The sequence below is a fragment of the Camelus bactrianus genome, chromosome 18 (assembly GCF_048773025.1).
Source record: "Camelus bactrianus isolate YW-2024 breed Bactrian camel chromosome 18, ASM4877302v1, whole genome shotgun sequence".
Taxonomy (NCBI): Eukaryota; Metazoa; Chordata; class Mammalia; order Artiodactyla; family Camelidae; genus Camelus; species Camelus bactrianus.
In genome coordinates this window covers 9,213,604-9,228,033 of record NC_133556.1, presented here as the reverse complement: position 1 = coordinate 9,228,033, position 14,430 = coordinate 9,213,604, and the positions used below count along the sequence as shown (strand labels likewise).

The following is a 14,430-nucleotide window of genomic DNA, read 5'->3' as shown; positions in this document are numbered from 1 at the left end:
GAAAGGTGGCTTCAAAAAAGAGTGCCTTCAATTGTAATATTTCTCTAAAATAACAAATTAGGCACACTATATTCAATCTGAGCAATGGGTAAATATGTTATCCTAGACTCCTTTTGGCATGTTTAAAATAAACATGTAACTTAACTTGGATTAAACAGTGCTATGGTAATATCTGACTATTTGCTAAAGAGCCACCATTATCTGATGGACAGCTCGTGACCGGTTGGTGATGTCACCGACCCCAATCAAAAGGTCAGGACACGCTATTACATAACTCGACGGCTTTAAGGCAGATTCACTGGCCACTGGAATTGGGACCTTACTGCTTTAAAGCTACAAATTGCAATCATGCGAAAGCATCATATTAAAAACAGGAAGAAAGTTCATCCACTTTTGGGGGCGGTACCGAAGGGGTGAGACCAGACACATGCAGCCACTCATCAAAGGCTGGAGATGGACGAGCAGGTCTGGCCAAGAGCAGAACGGGACTGAGGGCCTTCCAACAAACTCAGTGTGCAGCTGAACTGGATTCCACAGCACCGGAAACGGCAACTCCCACTTGGGGCGCTGCGGACACACGAGTCGAGGCTGCCTTCCAGGAAGCCAAAAAAAAAAAAGAAAAAGGAAAAGAAAGAAAGAGAAAAAGGAGATAGTGGAGAGCAGGGCTTCGGCCGCAGCCCACACGCCGCGCCCTCGCCTCTTCGCGGTCGCCGCCCTCTGCCCCCGGCCACTCCCGAGTGGCCCAGCCCTCCGACCCCGCGGCTGGCCGGGCGCTGCCCGCCGGCGGGGACCTCAGGTGCGTACCCCGCCCCCACCGCAGCCGCCATTAAGAACGGGTGCTTTGCTTGGAACTTTCTCGTCCCGCGGGCCTGGCGGAGGGGAGGCCTGGGGAGGCCACCGGCCTCGGCGCGCAGCAGCAGGCGCCCCCTTCCCCGCCGGCCCGGCGGGTCCCCGAACCGGTTCCGCGCGGGCGGGGCCCGCGGAGTGGGGGTGGGGCGGGGAAGCCCTCGCGCGGGGGCAACGGCCTCACCACGGAACGCGCACCCCTCTCCCTTCCGATTGGCTGAGCGAGGCAGTGGGGGCGGGTGTTGTCGGCCCTAGGCTCTCTAGGGCCCGGTGTGCGTGAGGTCACGCTCCGGCTGGCGTACGTGTGGCTAGCGCGCTGCGTGCGGACGTGCCTGATTGGTGAGGTGGGGGGCGGTAGCCGCTGTTGCCTGGTAACTGCCCCGGGCTCCTCGGCGGAGTCGTCCTGACATCGCCCCTCATGTCGCGCGGCGAGGGTTTTGTTGTGGGTGTGGTCAGTCGGACTGACCGGTGGCCTGTGTGTTGGCTGAAAACCAATCCAGACCCTGGAAGAAGAGCCTCCAATCCTAGACTGCAATCTCTCACGATTATGATTTAGCGATAAAGGAGAAAAAGGCTTACAGGGCTATATTTCCTGTCCTTCAAGCCCAAGCTTTGCTGTTTAGTAACTTCATTGACATACGGCATAAAATTCACTCACTTTTATTTGGGGAGGGGGGTAATTTGGCTTATTTATTTACTTTTTTTTATTTTTATTTATTTTGGGGGGTAGTAATTAGGTTTTCTTAGATTTACTTTTAATGGAGGTACTGGGTTTTGAACACTCCACCACTGAGCTGTGCCCTCCCCCATTTTCACTTTTCAAAAGTGTATAATTTAATACTTTATTGTTTGTTTATTCACAGAGTTGTGCAGCTGTCACCACTAATTCCAGAACATACTCATCACCCAAAAAGAAATCCCATGTCTGTTAGGCAGTCATTCCCCTTTCCCACTACCACCCTAGCAGTCGCTAATGTACTTTCTGTTTCTATAGCTCTGCCTAGTTCCAGACATTTCTATGAATAAAATCAGCATGGGGAGTCTTGGTTGTGGCTTTTTTCATTCCTTCTTATGGCTGAATAATAATCCATTGTATGAATGTACCACGTTTTCATTTTCCATCTATTGATGGGTGTTTTTGGATTTTTTTCCCCACTTCTTGGCTGTTATGAATATTCCTATGGACATTCGTGTTCACGTTTTTGTGTGGACGTTTGTTTTCAACTCTTAACATAGCAAGGAGTGGAAATTGCTGAGCCAATAATGTCATGTTTTAGTTTTGTGCTGGTAATTTGAAGTTAAACAGGTATCCAGATAAAAGATTGGAAATTGGCAAATTGGGTACTGCTCACAGTGGCAGGTGAAGAATGGCCCAGCCTTTTCTCCTATTTTCTTCCACTTGGAGAGGAGGGCTTGGTCTGTGTGACCGGCCACCTTGCCTTCAGTGGACACAGGGCTTGGTGCCAGGCTACTGCAGGTGCTAATCCACTTGGAGTGGGTCACCATTCTTCCTGCCTATTGTTTAAACCCTGGTGTTTGCTGCCCAGAGCTCTGGGTCTTTGCCCACACCAGCAGCCTGGACAGTCTCTTCCCCTATTCTCAGGCTGCAGAACTTGCTCACATGCCTTCACTCTCATCCCCTAGATGTCGACTAAGGACCCTGGAACATTTCAGGGGTGTTTGGCTTTCATTTTGCCTTTATTACCTGCTACTCTGCAGTGTCTGTTCAGGTGTGTCTCACCTGAGAGCGAAGGATGTGGATTTTATTCACCTTTGTTTCCGCCACCTTTTCTTGTCCATCCTCCCGATTGTGTATGTTTTCACATAGCAGGTGCTCATTACATTTTTTAAAAGTTTAAATATTTAGCTAAGCTAAAATTCTTGACTATTTGTTAATCACTTGAGTAATTTTTTAAATTTTTCTTTTTTATTGAAGTATAGTCAGTTTACAATGCGCCAATTACTGGTGTACAGCATAATGTTCCAGTCATACATATACGTATATTCCTTTTCATGTTCTTTTTCATTATAAGTTACTACAACATATCGAACATAGTTCTCTGTGCTGTACAGTAGAAACTGTTCATCTATATTAAATATAATAGTATCTGCAAATCTCAAACTCCCAGTTTATCCCTTCCCACCCCCTTTCCCCTCAGTAACCACAAGGTGGTTTTCTATGTCTGTGAGTCTTGTTACTGTTTTGTAAATAAGTTCGTTTGTGTCATCTCTTTATATTCCACATATAAGTGGTATCATACGGTATTTTTTCTCTTCCTGGCTTACTTCACTTAGTATGATGATCTCCAGGTCCACCCAGGTTGCTGCAAGTGGCATTCGTTTTTATAGCTGAATAGTATTCCATTGTATGTATATATACCACAGCTTCTTTACCCAGGCATCTCTGGTTGGACATTTAGATTGTTTCCATGTCTTGGCTGTTGTAAATAGTTCTGCTATGAACATTGGGGTGCATGTATCTTTTTGAATTAAGCTTTCTCTGGATATATGACCAGGTCATTTTTTGACATTGAAAATACATATTATTTCTGGTTCTCTTCCATACTGCTTGATCATTCCAGAATAGACTACTTCTCGTCTTGAAATTTGTTACGCCTTTTTTAGAACATTTTTTTCTAGTTTTGAGATATAAATGACATATAACATTGCATTTGTTTTAGGAGTACAGCGTAGTGATTTGAAATATGTATGTGCTGTGAAATGATCACCATAATGAGTCTAGTCAACATCCATCCCCTCACACAGTTACAATTTTTTTCCCTTGTGGTAAGATATACTCTCTCAGCAACTTTCAAATGTACAATACAGTATTGTTAACTATAGTCATGTGCTGTATGTTACATCACAGGAATTTTCTATTGCTGGGATTTTGTACTTTTTGACCACTTCCATATGTTTCTGTTGAATGGTGAATAGGGACACTTGGGTTTGTAGTTTCCATTTACTGTAGGTCTGGGCTGAGTTGGGGAGAAGGTGGCACCTCGAGAACTTGCTAATTAAAATCAAAGCCTCAGGGACCTTAGAAATTAACATTTGGAAGTGGGGAGGGTATAGCTCAGGGGTAGAGTGTGTGCCTAGCATGCACAGGGTCCTGGATTCAATCCCCAGTTCCTCCATTAAAATAAATAAATAAGCCTAATTACTTCCCCCCAAAACAAATAAACAAAAACAATAAATGAACAAATAAAATTTTTAAATTAATCTTTGGAAAGGGAAATATTGAAACAGTTTAAATAAATAAAGCAGGCTTCTATTTCAGGATTTCAGAGGTTTGATAAATGGTGGATGACATTCCAAATGAGAAAAACTGTTAAGTGGTAGAAATGAATTCTAGATCAGGGATCAGTTTTTGTAAAGGGCCAGAGAAGAAATATTTCCAGCTTTGAGGACATGTGGTCTGTGTCACATGCATACAACCCTGCCTTTGCAGGAAAGTGGCCAAAGGGACGCGATAGAAACTCATAAGTATGGCTGTGCTCCAATAAAACTTTATTTACAAAGATAGGTGGCAGTCTGGATTTGACCCCCCGATGGCAGATCGTTGACCCCCTGTTCTAGATGTTTGCTTTTCATTAGTAAAACATAACACTAAGAAGGAGAGAAAGTCCTCAGAGATTGCTGGGAAAACTATGAGATTTGAGAGTTGTTTTAGTTTACATCTCCAGTTTTAAAAGAGCCAAAAGTTAAGCACTATATAAAATCTATGACCTAAATGAACATAGCTGGAGCTTTTGAATTGAATTAGAGAAGTTAATCACCATATAGTCATTGGGGGTTTGAAGCCTGTGGTCCTAGCTCTCATTGTCAAGGATTTTTAGCTTTATTAGAATGCAGTGATTTTTTTCCCCCTCAGGGAAATGTTCTCAGGGTGGGAAATCACATGATTAGCTTATAATCATGGTTCATCCGTTTTGATTTCTGTTAGTACATGGTGTGTTCTAAATCACAAAACATAAAGACAAAGTTACCACCTCCATTTGTTAAGGGTGCAGAGCAATAATTACGAAACACCCATTTTTAAAATCATTGCTGGTAGCACATTTGATGCCAACCGATAATGTCTTTTTTTTAGTTCCACCTAGTTTCATTCTGTCTGTTATTTCATTTTCTGGTAAAAACCAGACTTTGGGCATCACAGTCCTCTCAGAGATTACTGTGGTGTAATTAACAGATGATAACTTTACCTCTGGCCCTAGCAGATGTCCATCAAGCGATTTACTTTTGTGTTTTGGAGGAAGGCTTTGTTGAAACTTTCTCTGTGGAAAGGATTGTGGGAAATAATAGATACATTAAAGCCAGCCACACCGTACCTATGTTTAATTTTGGAGAGCTTAACCATGGTAGAGCTGCAAAAATGAAATGAGAAAAATAGTTATTGAAATACTGTCGGCACATATTCCAACGTGGAGCATCCGACTTAGGCACAAGCATAAAACAGGAGCCTGGAATATGCCAGTTCCTTAAGTGGTCTCAGATCTCTGGGGTCTCTCCACGTGAGCATCTCACAACACTGTGTCATTCTAGTGTTCAAATATGTGTATTTTTCATGCACCGTGGTCCCTACACAATTTCACTGGATGATCCATGGAAGAAATGAGGATCCACGTCAACACTGCAGAGGAAACTGGCTCTGCGGGATTTAGCGAGAGGTCACACACAGGTCACGATGAATCCAGTATTCATGTCTTTAACATGAGAGCCACCAAACTGTGGCTTTGAAGGTTCCAGTAGCTGCTCGGTGACCAGCCAAGTATGTGATAAGGCTTTAGAGAGACTGAAAGTGTTAAAGGTATAGCTGGAAGACATGAACTCCAAAGACATATCTGAGGGAGGGGATAGCGCAGTGGTCGGGTGCCTGCCTAGCATGCCCAAGGTCCTGGGTTCAATCCTCAGTACCTCTACTCAGAAAAAATAGTAATAAATAAATCTAATTACCTCCTCCCCTACAAACAAACGTATCCATCAATGGCAGCATTCCAAAAAGAGAAACAGCCAGGGGTGGCTTTGTGATAGTGCAGAGCCAGTCAAGGGTGGTTGACAGATTTCATATCTGCTTACCTGAAAAAGTGTGCAGTGTCGGCAAAGCTGCATCTGCTGAAAATGGGTACAGAGTTTCTTTTCAGGGTGATGAAAATGTTCTACAATGGGCTGTGGTGATGATCGCTGCCCCACACCCCAGCCCTGAGCAGCCACTAATCTACTTTCTGTTTCTATAGATTTCCCAATTCTGGACATTTCGTATGGATGGACTCATACAATATGTAGTTCTCTTGATTTTAAAGTGAGGGGGCTCATAAAAGGTCAGAGGTGAAAGGGCTCTTTCTTTTTTTGTAATTATTCTTATGGGGTTGGGGGGGGTAATTAGGTTTATTTATTTTTAGAGGAGGTACTGGGGATTGAACCCAGGCCCTCGTGCGTGCCAAGCATGCCCTTTACCACTTGAGCTATACCCTCCCCGCTAAAAGGACTCTTTATAGTAAGTGGGTGACTTAGTGTCTCTGCTCACAGAAAAGGAGGCTAAGGGCTGCCCACTGGGGTCTTGGAGCTGGTTGGCAGTCTGGGGAACAACCTGGCTTTCCTGGCTGCCGGTTCTGTCAGGACCAGCCCATCATACCTCATGCTTCTGTAAGCTTGCATCACCAGCCTGGCCTGGTGTGTCCTCTAGTGTTTTAATGCCACGGTATGATGGCAGTTTCCTTCTGGGAAAGGGAGGAGAGGGCACAGTCACCAAGTGAGGGGTGCAGAGAATGTTCCATGAACAGTCTTGACTGAGGACTATCCAGGAGAATGACCTCTTGGGAAGGAAAAGAACAGTTCTCTGAATTTCTCTTGTAATCCAAATGCAGCCATTTCTAGAGAGCAGAAAGCCCCAAACAAAATGCATCCTTCCCCATCGAGCCTGACCGGACTGGGTCACCTGTAAGGTTCTTCCCATCAGAAATACTAAGGTACTCCCCAAACGTTCTGGTAATGGAGTAGGACCTCTCATCGCCTGTGGCATCCCCACGGGCTGTTGGTGTGGCGTCCCTCCCATTTCTTAATTCACACTGAGTGTGACTGACATCATAGCAGATTTGTGGCAGTTGAAGGTGAGAAATGGAAACAGCATGAGGCAGAAAATTGCCCTGGTGTGTGTTCTAGCTTTTTTTGGACAAATCTCTGAATTTGTCACGTGAAAATACCTCTGCGTCTTTTTCTCTGTCTGGGATGGTAAAGGCAAAATAAGATTGTGAATGAAAATATTCTGAGCTCCCGAAGTGATAAGGCCAGCACATGCTCTAGGTGAATATTCTGGGGAGTGGGAGAAATAACACGCCTTTGCTGTTTCATTCTTCATGATGTGCATTTCCTTGGCCTGATGTACCAGGTGATCGTCATGGAATCTAGATAAATGCGAGAGGAGAGAGTTTCTAACACTCACTCGGGTCCTTGCTGGGTGCTGCCTGCTGCTTTTTCTGACTCCAGCTCTGTTCTTGGAATAGAGTCTTTGCTATGACAAACAATATTCACAGACTTCTATTTGTTCTCAAATATGAGTATGATAACAAGAGTGATTTTAAGATAATTATTGAAAGCTTCAAATTGAAGTGTATTTCCTTACCTGTTCACACCCGTCCTGCCTGTTAGTTCATGTGTCGGGTGTGATGTCACACTCTCACGATCTGTTTCCTAATAGGAAGAGTTATAAAAACATCTGAACTTAAACAGTTTGCATCCTCGTGGCCCTGCATGTTCTAGTCTATGTTCTTCCCCAGGAAGTTTATGGCTCTAACCTGGGGGTCCTCAAGGGTCTTCAGAAAATTTAGATAGCTGCATTGTTACATTTTTAGAATTCCTTTTCAGCCTGCTATTTCCATCCAGGTTGGCTAGGGAGGCTCTGGTTAAAAACACCACCAGATGCAGGTGCATTCAGGGAGCGAGGGTTTCTTCCTTGCTTGCACCTGAGGTCTCTTGTGAGTTGGCTGTGGGTCTGTTCCACAGTTTCCTCAGTCTGGAACCCAACCGTGTGGAACACTGAGGATCAATTACAGAGGAATTGGAAGTGTGGTGGAAACCTCTGCGTGGAATTGACATCACTTCCCTGATGTCATTGGCCATCACAAGGCACGTGGCCACGTACATTCAGGTGGGCGAGAAATCAAACCACCTGCTCAGAAAGAAACGTTTGCAAATATTTCTAAATAGCCGTGTAGGACCACCATCCTCTCCCCGCTTCGATCTTCAGGCCTCCTCCCGCATACATACTTATGTTGAACTGTTTATCTTTTGCTTACAAACATAATTAAGCCAACTGTTGCAGGGGCAGGACAATGACAAGTATTTATTTTGCATGCTCTACTTCAGGTGTTGGAGAAGCTTTTTCAGAGAAACTCTTTGATGCTAACTTGCTTTAGAGTTTGGTAAAAATTAGAATGAGCCCTGTATGCAGGAGAAGTCCTAGCAGGAAAGGAGAGAAGGGATTGTTCTCTTCCCATCTGTAGTGCACACACCCACTTCTCTCCTTTGTCTGTGGCTGTGGAACAGAATGTGGTGTCAGGCACTGCCACGGTGAAATCTGACCAAGCCACCCTGGTTCGGTGAGGGGTGTTTCCTGCCCCTCCGCCTCCTCGTCTGGGAAGTAGTTAACATGCCTCTTGAGCATAATACCTGAATTTATTATATGGGAAGGCAACGTCTCGTTTAGTGGAAAATACACTCTTGAAAGTTAGCATTGCTCTACAGGGATCTTAGACCAATCACTGTAAGTGTGTCGGCTCCTTCGACCTTAAAGGAAGGTTTGAACTGGATCACCTGTGAGGACCCTCACAGCGCTGAACGCGTGTTGAGCAGGACCCTGGATTTCTCCCACTCACTTTCTTACTTCTCTTTCCTAGGGACCATGGCCCAAGTAGCAGTGTCCACACTCCCCGTGGGAAATGAGGAGTCCTCAGAGAGCAGGATGGTGGTGACGTTCCTCGTGTCTGCTCTCGAGTCCATGGTGAGATGGCCTTGCAGTTCTGTGAAATGTCATGCGGTTGGATCACTGCCAGAATGACAGCATGTCATTCACCACCACGTGTGACGTTCAGCGTCAGTGTTACATCCTCTCTGCGCGCATATCCTTTTTTACAGAGGATGGTGGGCTTTTTGGATAATTAAGAAATTTTTCTTATATTATGGATGAAATTATATAAATGTAAGCTTTCCAAATCCAAAAATTTAATGAAGGCACTTCTCTTCCCTTGTTTGAGAATACTTTTTGTTTAAATTCAAAGGTAAATTAGTAATCCATTGATATGCATCTATTTACATCCAAAATGTAAACTTTACCTTGGGTGAAAATTCAAGGAGAAATTTACAGAACCTCAAAGCATCTGATCAGAAAATACTGATTGAAAAAGGGAAAAATCAGTGACTTTATATAAGTGGAGAAACCTGACAGCCACTCCCTTAATCAAGTGACCAACGTGAACCTCAGGAGTCGTGGGACAGAGGGACACCCCGTACTTCCTGATGTGAGGCGCCGAGAAGGGGCAGTACAGCTGCTGTGGCATTCCTGCCACACGTGCGAGCCGCAGATCTCAGGAGGAGACCTCAGACAAACCCAAGTTAAGGGACACCCTACCAGACAACATAAATGTCAATCTCATGAAAGACGAAGGTGGAGATCTGTCTGTTCCAGATAGTAGGAAACTGGAGAGTCAGAAAAGTAAATAAAAAGTGTGATCTTGGATTGGATCCTGGACCAGAACAAAGTCTAGAGATTTATCTTCCTCTGTCTATAAAGGACATTATTAGGTCAATTGGTAAAATAACAAAGACATAACATAAGGCACTCATACACACACACACACACACACACACACACACACACACACACACACCCTAGACCCATCATATTTGAACTGTAAAAAAACAAATATAAAGATAAAATTTAAAAGCAAGTTATGGTAAACTGAATAATGGCCCCCCAAAGATGTCTGTGTCCTCATCCTCAGAGCCTGTGAACATAGCCTTATTTGGAAAAAGGGGCTTTACAAATATGGCTAAGCTAAGGACCTTGCGATAGGAGATTATCCTTGATTATTTGGGGGTAAATAAAACTGTTTTAAAAAAAAAAAAAAAACCCTGGGATGAATTTTTTTTTTTAAAGCATCAGGATCTGTTTGAAGAGAACTAGAAATGTCTTACCCGACAACTGACCACGTTCTTCTTTTGACAAACATTCATGAAATGCCTCCTATGTCCAGGCTTCTTCTGGGGCTGGGGCCACAGTGCTTGAGAAGACAGATGAGGTCCCCCTCACATAGATCACATGTTCTATTTGGGGAGACAAACAATAAACATTCACTGTGTGTATTTGTATCAGTAAATATAATAAAGATATTATTTTAAAAGAAGAGTCATGGGAGGGTGTAGCTCAGTGGTAGAGTGCATGCTTGGCATGCATGAGGTCCTGGGTTCAATCCTCAGTATCTCCATTTAAAAAAAATTTTTTTAAATAAATTAATTAATTAACCTAATTACCTCCCCTCACCAAAAAAAATAAGATAAAACAAGAGTCAGGAAACAGAGGTTTGGGGAGAGAACAAATGGTTAAGATCGGGTAGTCTAGGAGAAATTCTCTGGGTAGTTGCCTTTTATGCAAAGACCTCGATGAAGTGAGGAAGTGAGCCAGGCCAGTATCTGGGGGCAGAGTGTTCAAAGTGGTGAGAACAGCTTGTGCAAAGGCCCCGAGGCAGGAACAATTTGGGATTTTCAAGGAACATCAAAAAGTCCAGTAATACTGGAGCAGAGTGAGGAAAGATGTGGTCAGAAGTAAGGTTCAAGAGGTACCTAGTGGCCAGATCACACCACAATTGGGACTTTTCCCCTCAGGGCAGGAGGCTGAGTTTGCTCTCTGCCTGACTGTATGAACTGGGACATCCATCTTCTCAGGGCCTCAGCACTCCTGACTCTCAGGCCTTCAGATTCGGGCTACAATCTTCTTCAGAGGTTTCCCGAACTTTGAACTATACCACGGGCTTTCTGGGTCTCCAGCAGGCAGATGGAAGATCGTGGGACTTCTCAGCAGCTGTCATCACGAGAGCCAATTCCTCATGACAAATCTCATTTTATATATATTTATAGAAGTGTATATTATACTTATTATAATTACATGACATTGTGATTACATTTATGCATATAGAATCTGATGGTTCTGTTTCTCGGGAGGACCCTGACTACTCTGAGTGGCGTCTGCCACATTTCTCCATTGACAAGTTACTATTTTTTCTTCCCCAATTCCTGCTTTTGGGAAGCAAGTCACTAAGTCCAGCTCGCAAACAGTGATTGTCAGTGCTCATCGTGGTAAGGTCAGGGGGCCCCTCTGAAATGCTACTTGTAATGTTTCAAGAACCTTGAAAGAATTTATGCCCTTTGAATCAGGTGTTCCAATTATATTTCCGTCCCATGGAAATAAGCAAACATGCACAGGAATGTTTATGTTTTTGGATTTTTTTTTTTGAGGTATAATTGACATACAACTTGGATGTTTATCATAGTGTTATTTGTAATAGGAAAAGAACTTCAGTAACATTGCTGTTGAACTAGGGCTTATTCACAGGACAGAATATATATTCATTCAAAAGTCATGTTTGCAATTTTAATGCTCAAAAGTAATGAAACATGAATAAAGCAGAATGCCAACCTGTATGTACAGTAGTATGTTTCTAATTTTGTTTTTAAAAAGTGTACATGTGTGTATGTCAAAACACGAATAGTGGGTAATTCTGGGTAACGAATGGGATTACAAGTGATTTTTCCTTCTGTGTGCTTTTCTGCATCTGCTAAAACTTTTATAACATGCATATTTCATAATGAGAAAAATATTTCTAGAAAGATCTTTGCTACCAATGATGACCTTAATAAGACTAAAAATTCTAAGACTAAAAGACTTGACTTAATACCAGATTCTATATTTTAGATTAAGTGCGGAATTTTTGGCTCATTTGACACACACATAGATCTGCCATGAAATTCATGGGGCTTAAAAGCTTCTGGGCGCCTCCCTTGCGCTGGCCCCTTCCGTGGCCCTGGAAAGGTCCTAGTAACATATGCACGTATGTTTTTGCTAAAGTAAGGTATTTTACCACATCAGTTAAGGTTGCCGTCTCCTACTCTGCCTTTCTCTGTCACAGCGCCTCCATTAGTTTCCTCTTGCTGCTGTAACAAATTACACAAACTTAGCGACTTTCAGCATCACAAACTTACCACCTGATGGTCCTGAAGGTCAGAAGACAGAAAGTGGATTTTACGGAGCTAAAATCAAGGTGTCCACAGGGCTGGCTTCCTTTTGGAGGCTCCCAGGGAGAGGCTGTGCCTTCTCTTTTCCAGCTCCTAGGGCTCAACTTCCTTAACTTGTGGTCCCTTCCAGCAAGGGCAGCAAGCTATCTATCCCCGATTCCATTGCCACATCTCCCCTGCCTCCCTCTTTTCCTTATGAGGACCCTTGTGGTTACACTGGGGGGGACCCTCGTGGGCCCACCCAGATAATCAAGATAATATCTTCCCCTCCAGATCCTAACTGGGATCACATCTGCAAAGCCCCTTTTGCTGTGTAAGGTAACATTCAGAGGTTCTGGGGATTAGGACAGGCTTGGGGGGGGCATTATTCTGCCTCCCATAATCCACTGTGTCAGGTGATACTGGAGTGGACGTGGGCATTTGTGGGGTCCCAAGAAGAGAAAGCTGAGCTGGGGTTACATTAGGTTTTAGTTTAGTGGTAAGTACTATGTGGCTTGGTGTTATTTGTGTGTCTGCGTAAGTTATTGCTAGATGCCCTGGATTAGCAATGGTTTCCAGGAACAATCCTATAGTTTGCTGCGTCAGCTCACCTCGCAGCATGACATCAAGTGACAAGACCCCAGGTCACACTGTGGTATGAACATGCTCTCAACTGCAGAAGTACGTGGGTAGCAGAGGAGAAACAAGGTTTTAAATGTACAGAGCCAGAAACCAGTCTTAGGAAAATTCTTCCAACCGTTAAATGGGTAAAACTGTAAACAGATGATTTTTCATTGCTGCCTTGTCAAAACAGTTCTGTCTGGTCAGAAGATACTCAGTAACGTAGCATATGCAGTTATAAACACACCACACATTCTTTTACATTTTTTCAAGGAACTACACAAAGTAGAATTTATCAGAATTCTAGTCTGCAGGGCATAAATCTATAGCACCACGATGAACAGCTGGTGCGTCTGTGTGTGAATTTTCCATGTTTTATGCATCCCTGCCGCCAAGAATGCAGTCAACCATATTGGAGTAAATATTAAAATTATCTCTATTCTCTCCATAGAAAATATTATAAAATTGTTGTCACAGAAAGAGGCAAAGAGTCTGCAGCCAAAGATGTAGGAAAAAAAGGCATGTTAAAGAGGTGTGTCAGACGGTCAGGATTCTGTGCTCCATTCCAATGTGGGTTTTTTTCCTCCCACACCAACAAGCAATTCTCCAACACCAGCTGGGTGTCCAGTTCACCTCAATCCTGACACTACTTACGCAGAGATAGGGTTAAGGGCTCAGTTCTACAAGACTGCCCCACCCCCTGCCCCAGATGACGAAGGCAAGCTCATATTGTCACCTGTGCTTCTGACCGACCAGCTATAGACTGAAGGTTTCCACGAGCCCCTCCTTGGGTCCGATTAACTTGCTGGAGCTGCTCACAGAACTCAGAGAAGCGTTTTACTTACTAGATTACCAGTTTATCATGAAAGGATATAACTCAAGAAGAGCCAGATGGAAGAGATGCAGAAGGCAAGGTGTGGGGACAGGGCTGGGAGCTTCCACGCCCCCTCCAGCTGCAGCACTCAGCCTACACCTCCCTTACCTTCCCCAGCCCTGCCCTGACCATTTAGGGGTTTAGGAAGCTTCATTACGTAGGCGTGATTAATTAAACCACTGGCGACTGAGTCAACCTCCAGCCCCGCTCCCCTCCCCCGAGGTCAGGGGGGTGGGACTGAAAGTTCCAACCCCCAATCACCTGGTTCGTTCTCCTGACAGCCGGTCCCATCGTTAGGTGGGTCCAAAAGTCACCTCATTAATATAACAAAAGACACCTTGATTACTCTCACCTCTTAGAAAAGTCCACGGGTTTTAGGAGCTTTGTGCCAGAATGGTAGAAGAAGGACAAATATACCTTTCTTATTATAAATCACAGATATCACCACCAGTGGTTAATAACAGTATGTTCTTCTTGGGCTTTTATGATGTCAAAGGCATCTGTTTGATAAATTTATTTTTTTCTTGGTGTTTTTTCTCATTCTAAAGAAATATTTGTTTTTATACCTAATTTTTTTCCTTACAGTGGACCTCTCAGGCCCCACAAAATCTGGATCTGCCCTTGTGTGTAACATTTCATTCTTTGTTTTCCTTTCAGTGTAAAGAACTGGCCAAGTCCAAAGCGGAGGTGGCCTGCATCGCAATGTATGAAGCGGATGTGTTTGTCGTCGGCACTGAGAAAGGAAGGGCTTTTGTCAACACCAGGACAGATTTGCAGAAGGATTTTGCAAAATACTGTAGGTGTTAATGATTTTATCCTTTGTA

At 43.9% G+C, this 14,430-nt stretch overlaps 1 protein-coding gene across 6 annotated transcripts in view; it reads left to right on the top strand.

Annotated features, from left to right (window-relative positions):
- The first annotated feature begins 572 nt into the window (after window positions 1-572).
- The window catches only part of LOC105082743 (general transcription factor II-I repeat domain-containing protein 2), a 43,237-nt gene continuing 29,379 nt past the window's right edge, over window positions 573-14,430 (top strand). For all 6 annotated transcript variants that reach the window (XM_074345962.1, XM_074345961.1, XM_074345963.1 and 3 more), the window contains exons 1-3: window positions 573-796; window positions 8,742-8,845; window positions 14,264-14,402. In XM_074345962.1, coding sequence (XP_074202063.1) covers window positions 8,747-8,845; window positions 14,264-14,402 — 238 coding nt within the window. In that variant the 5' untranslated portion in view covers window positions 573-796; window positions 8,742-8,746. The remainder of the gene's footprint in view (window positions 797-8,741; window positions 8,846-14,263; window positions 14,403-14,430) is intronic.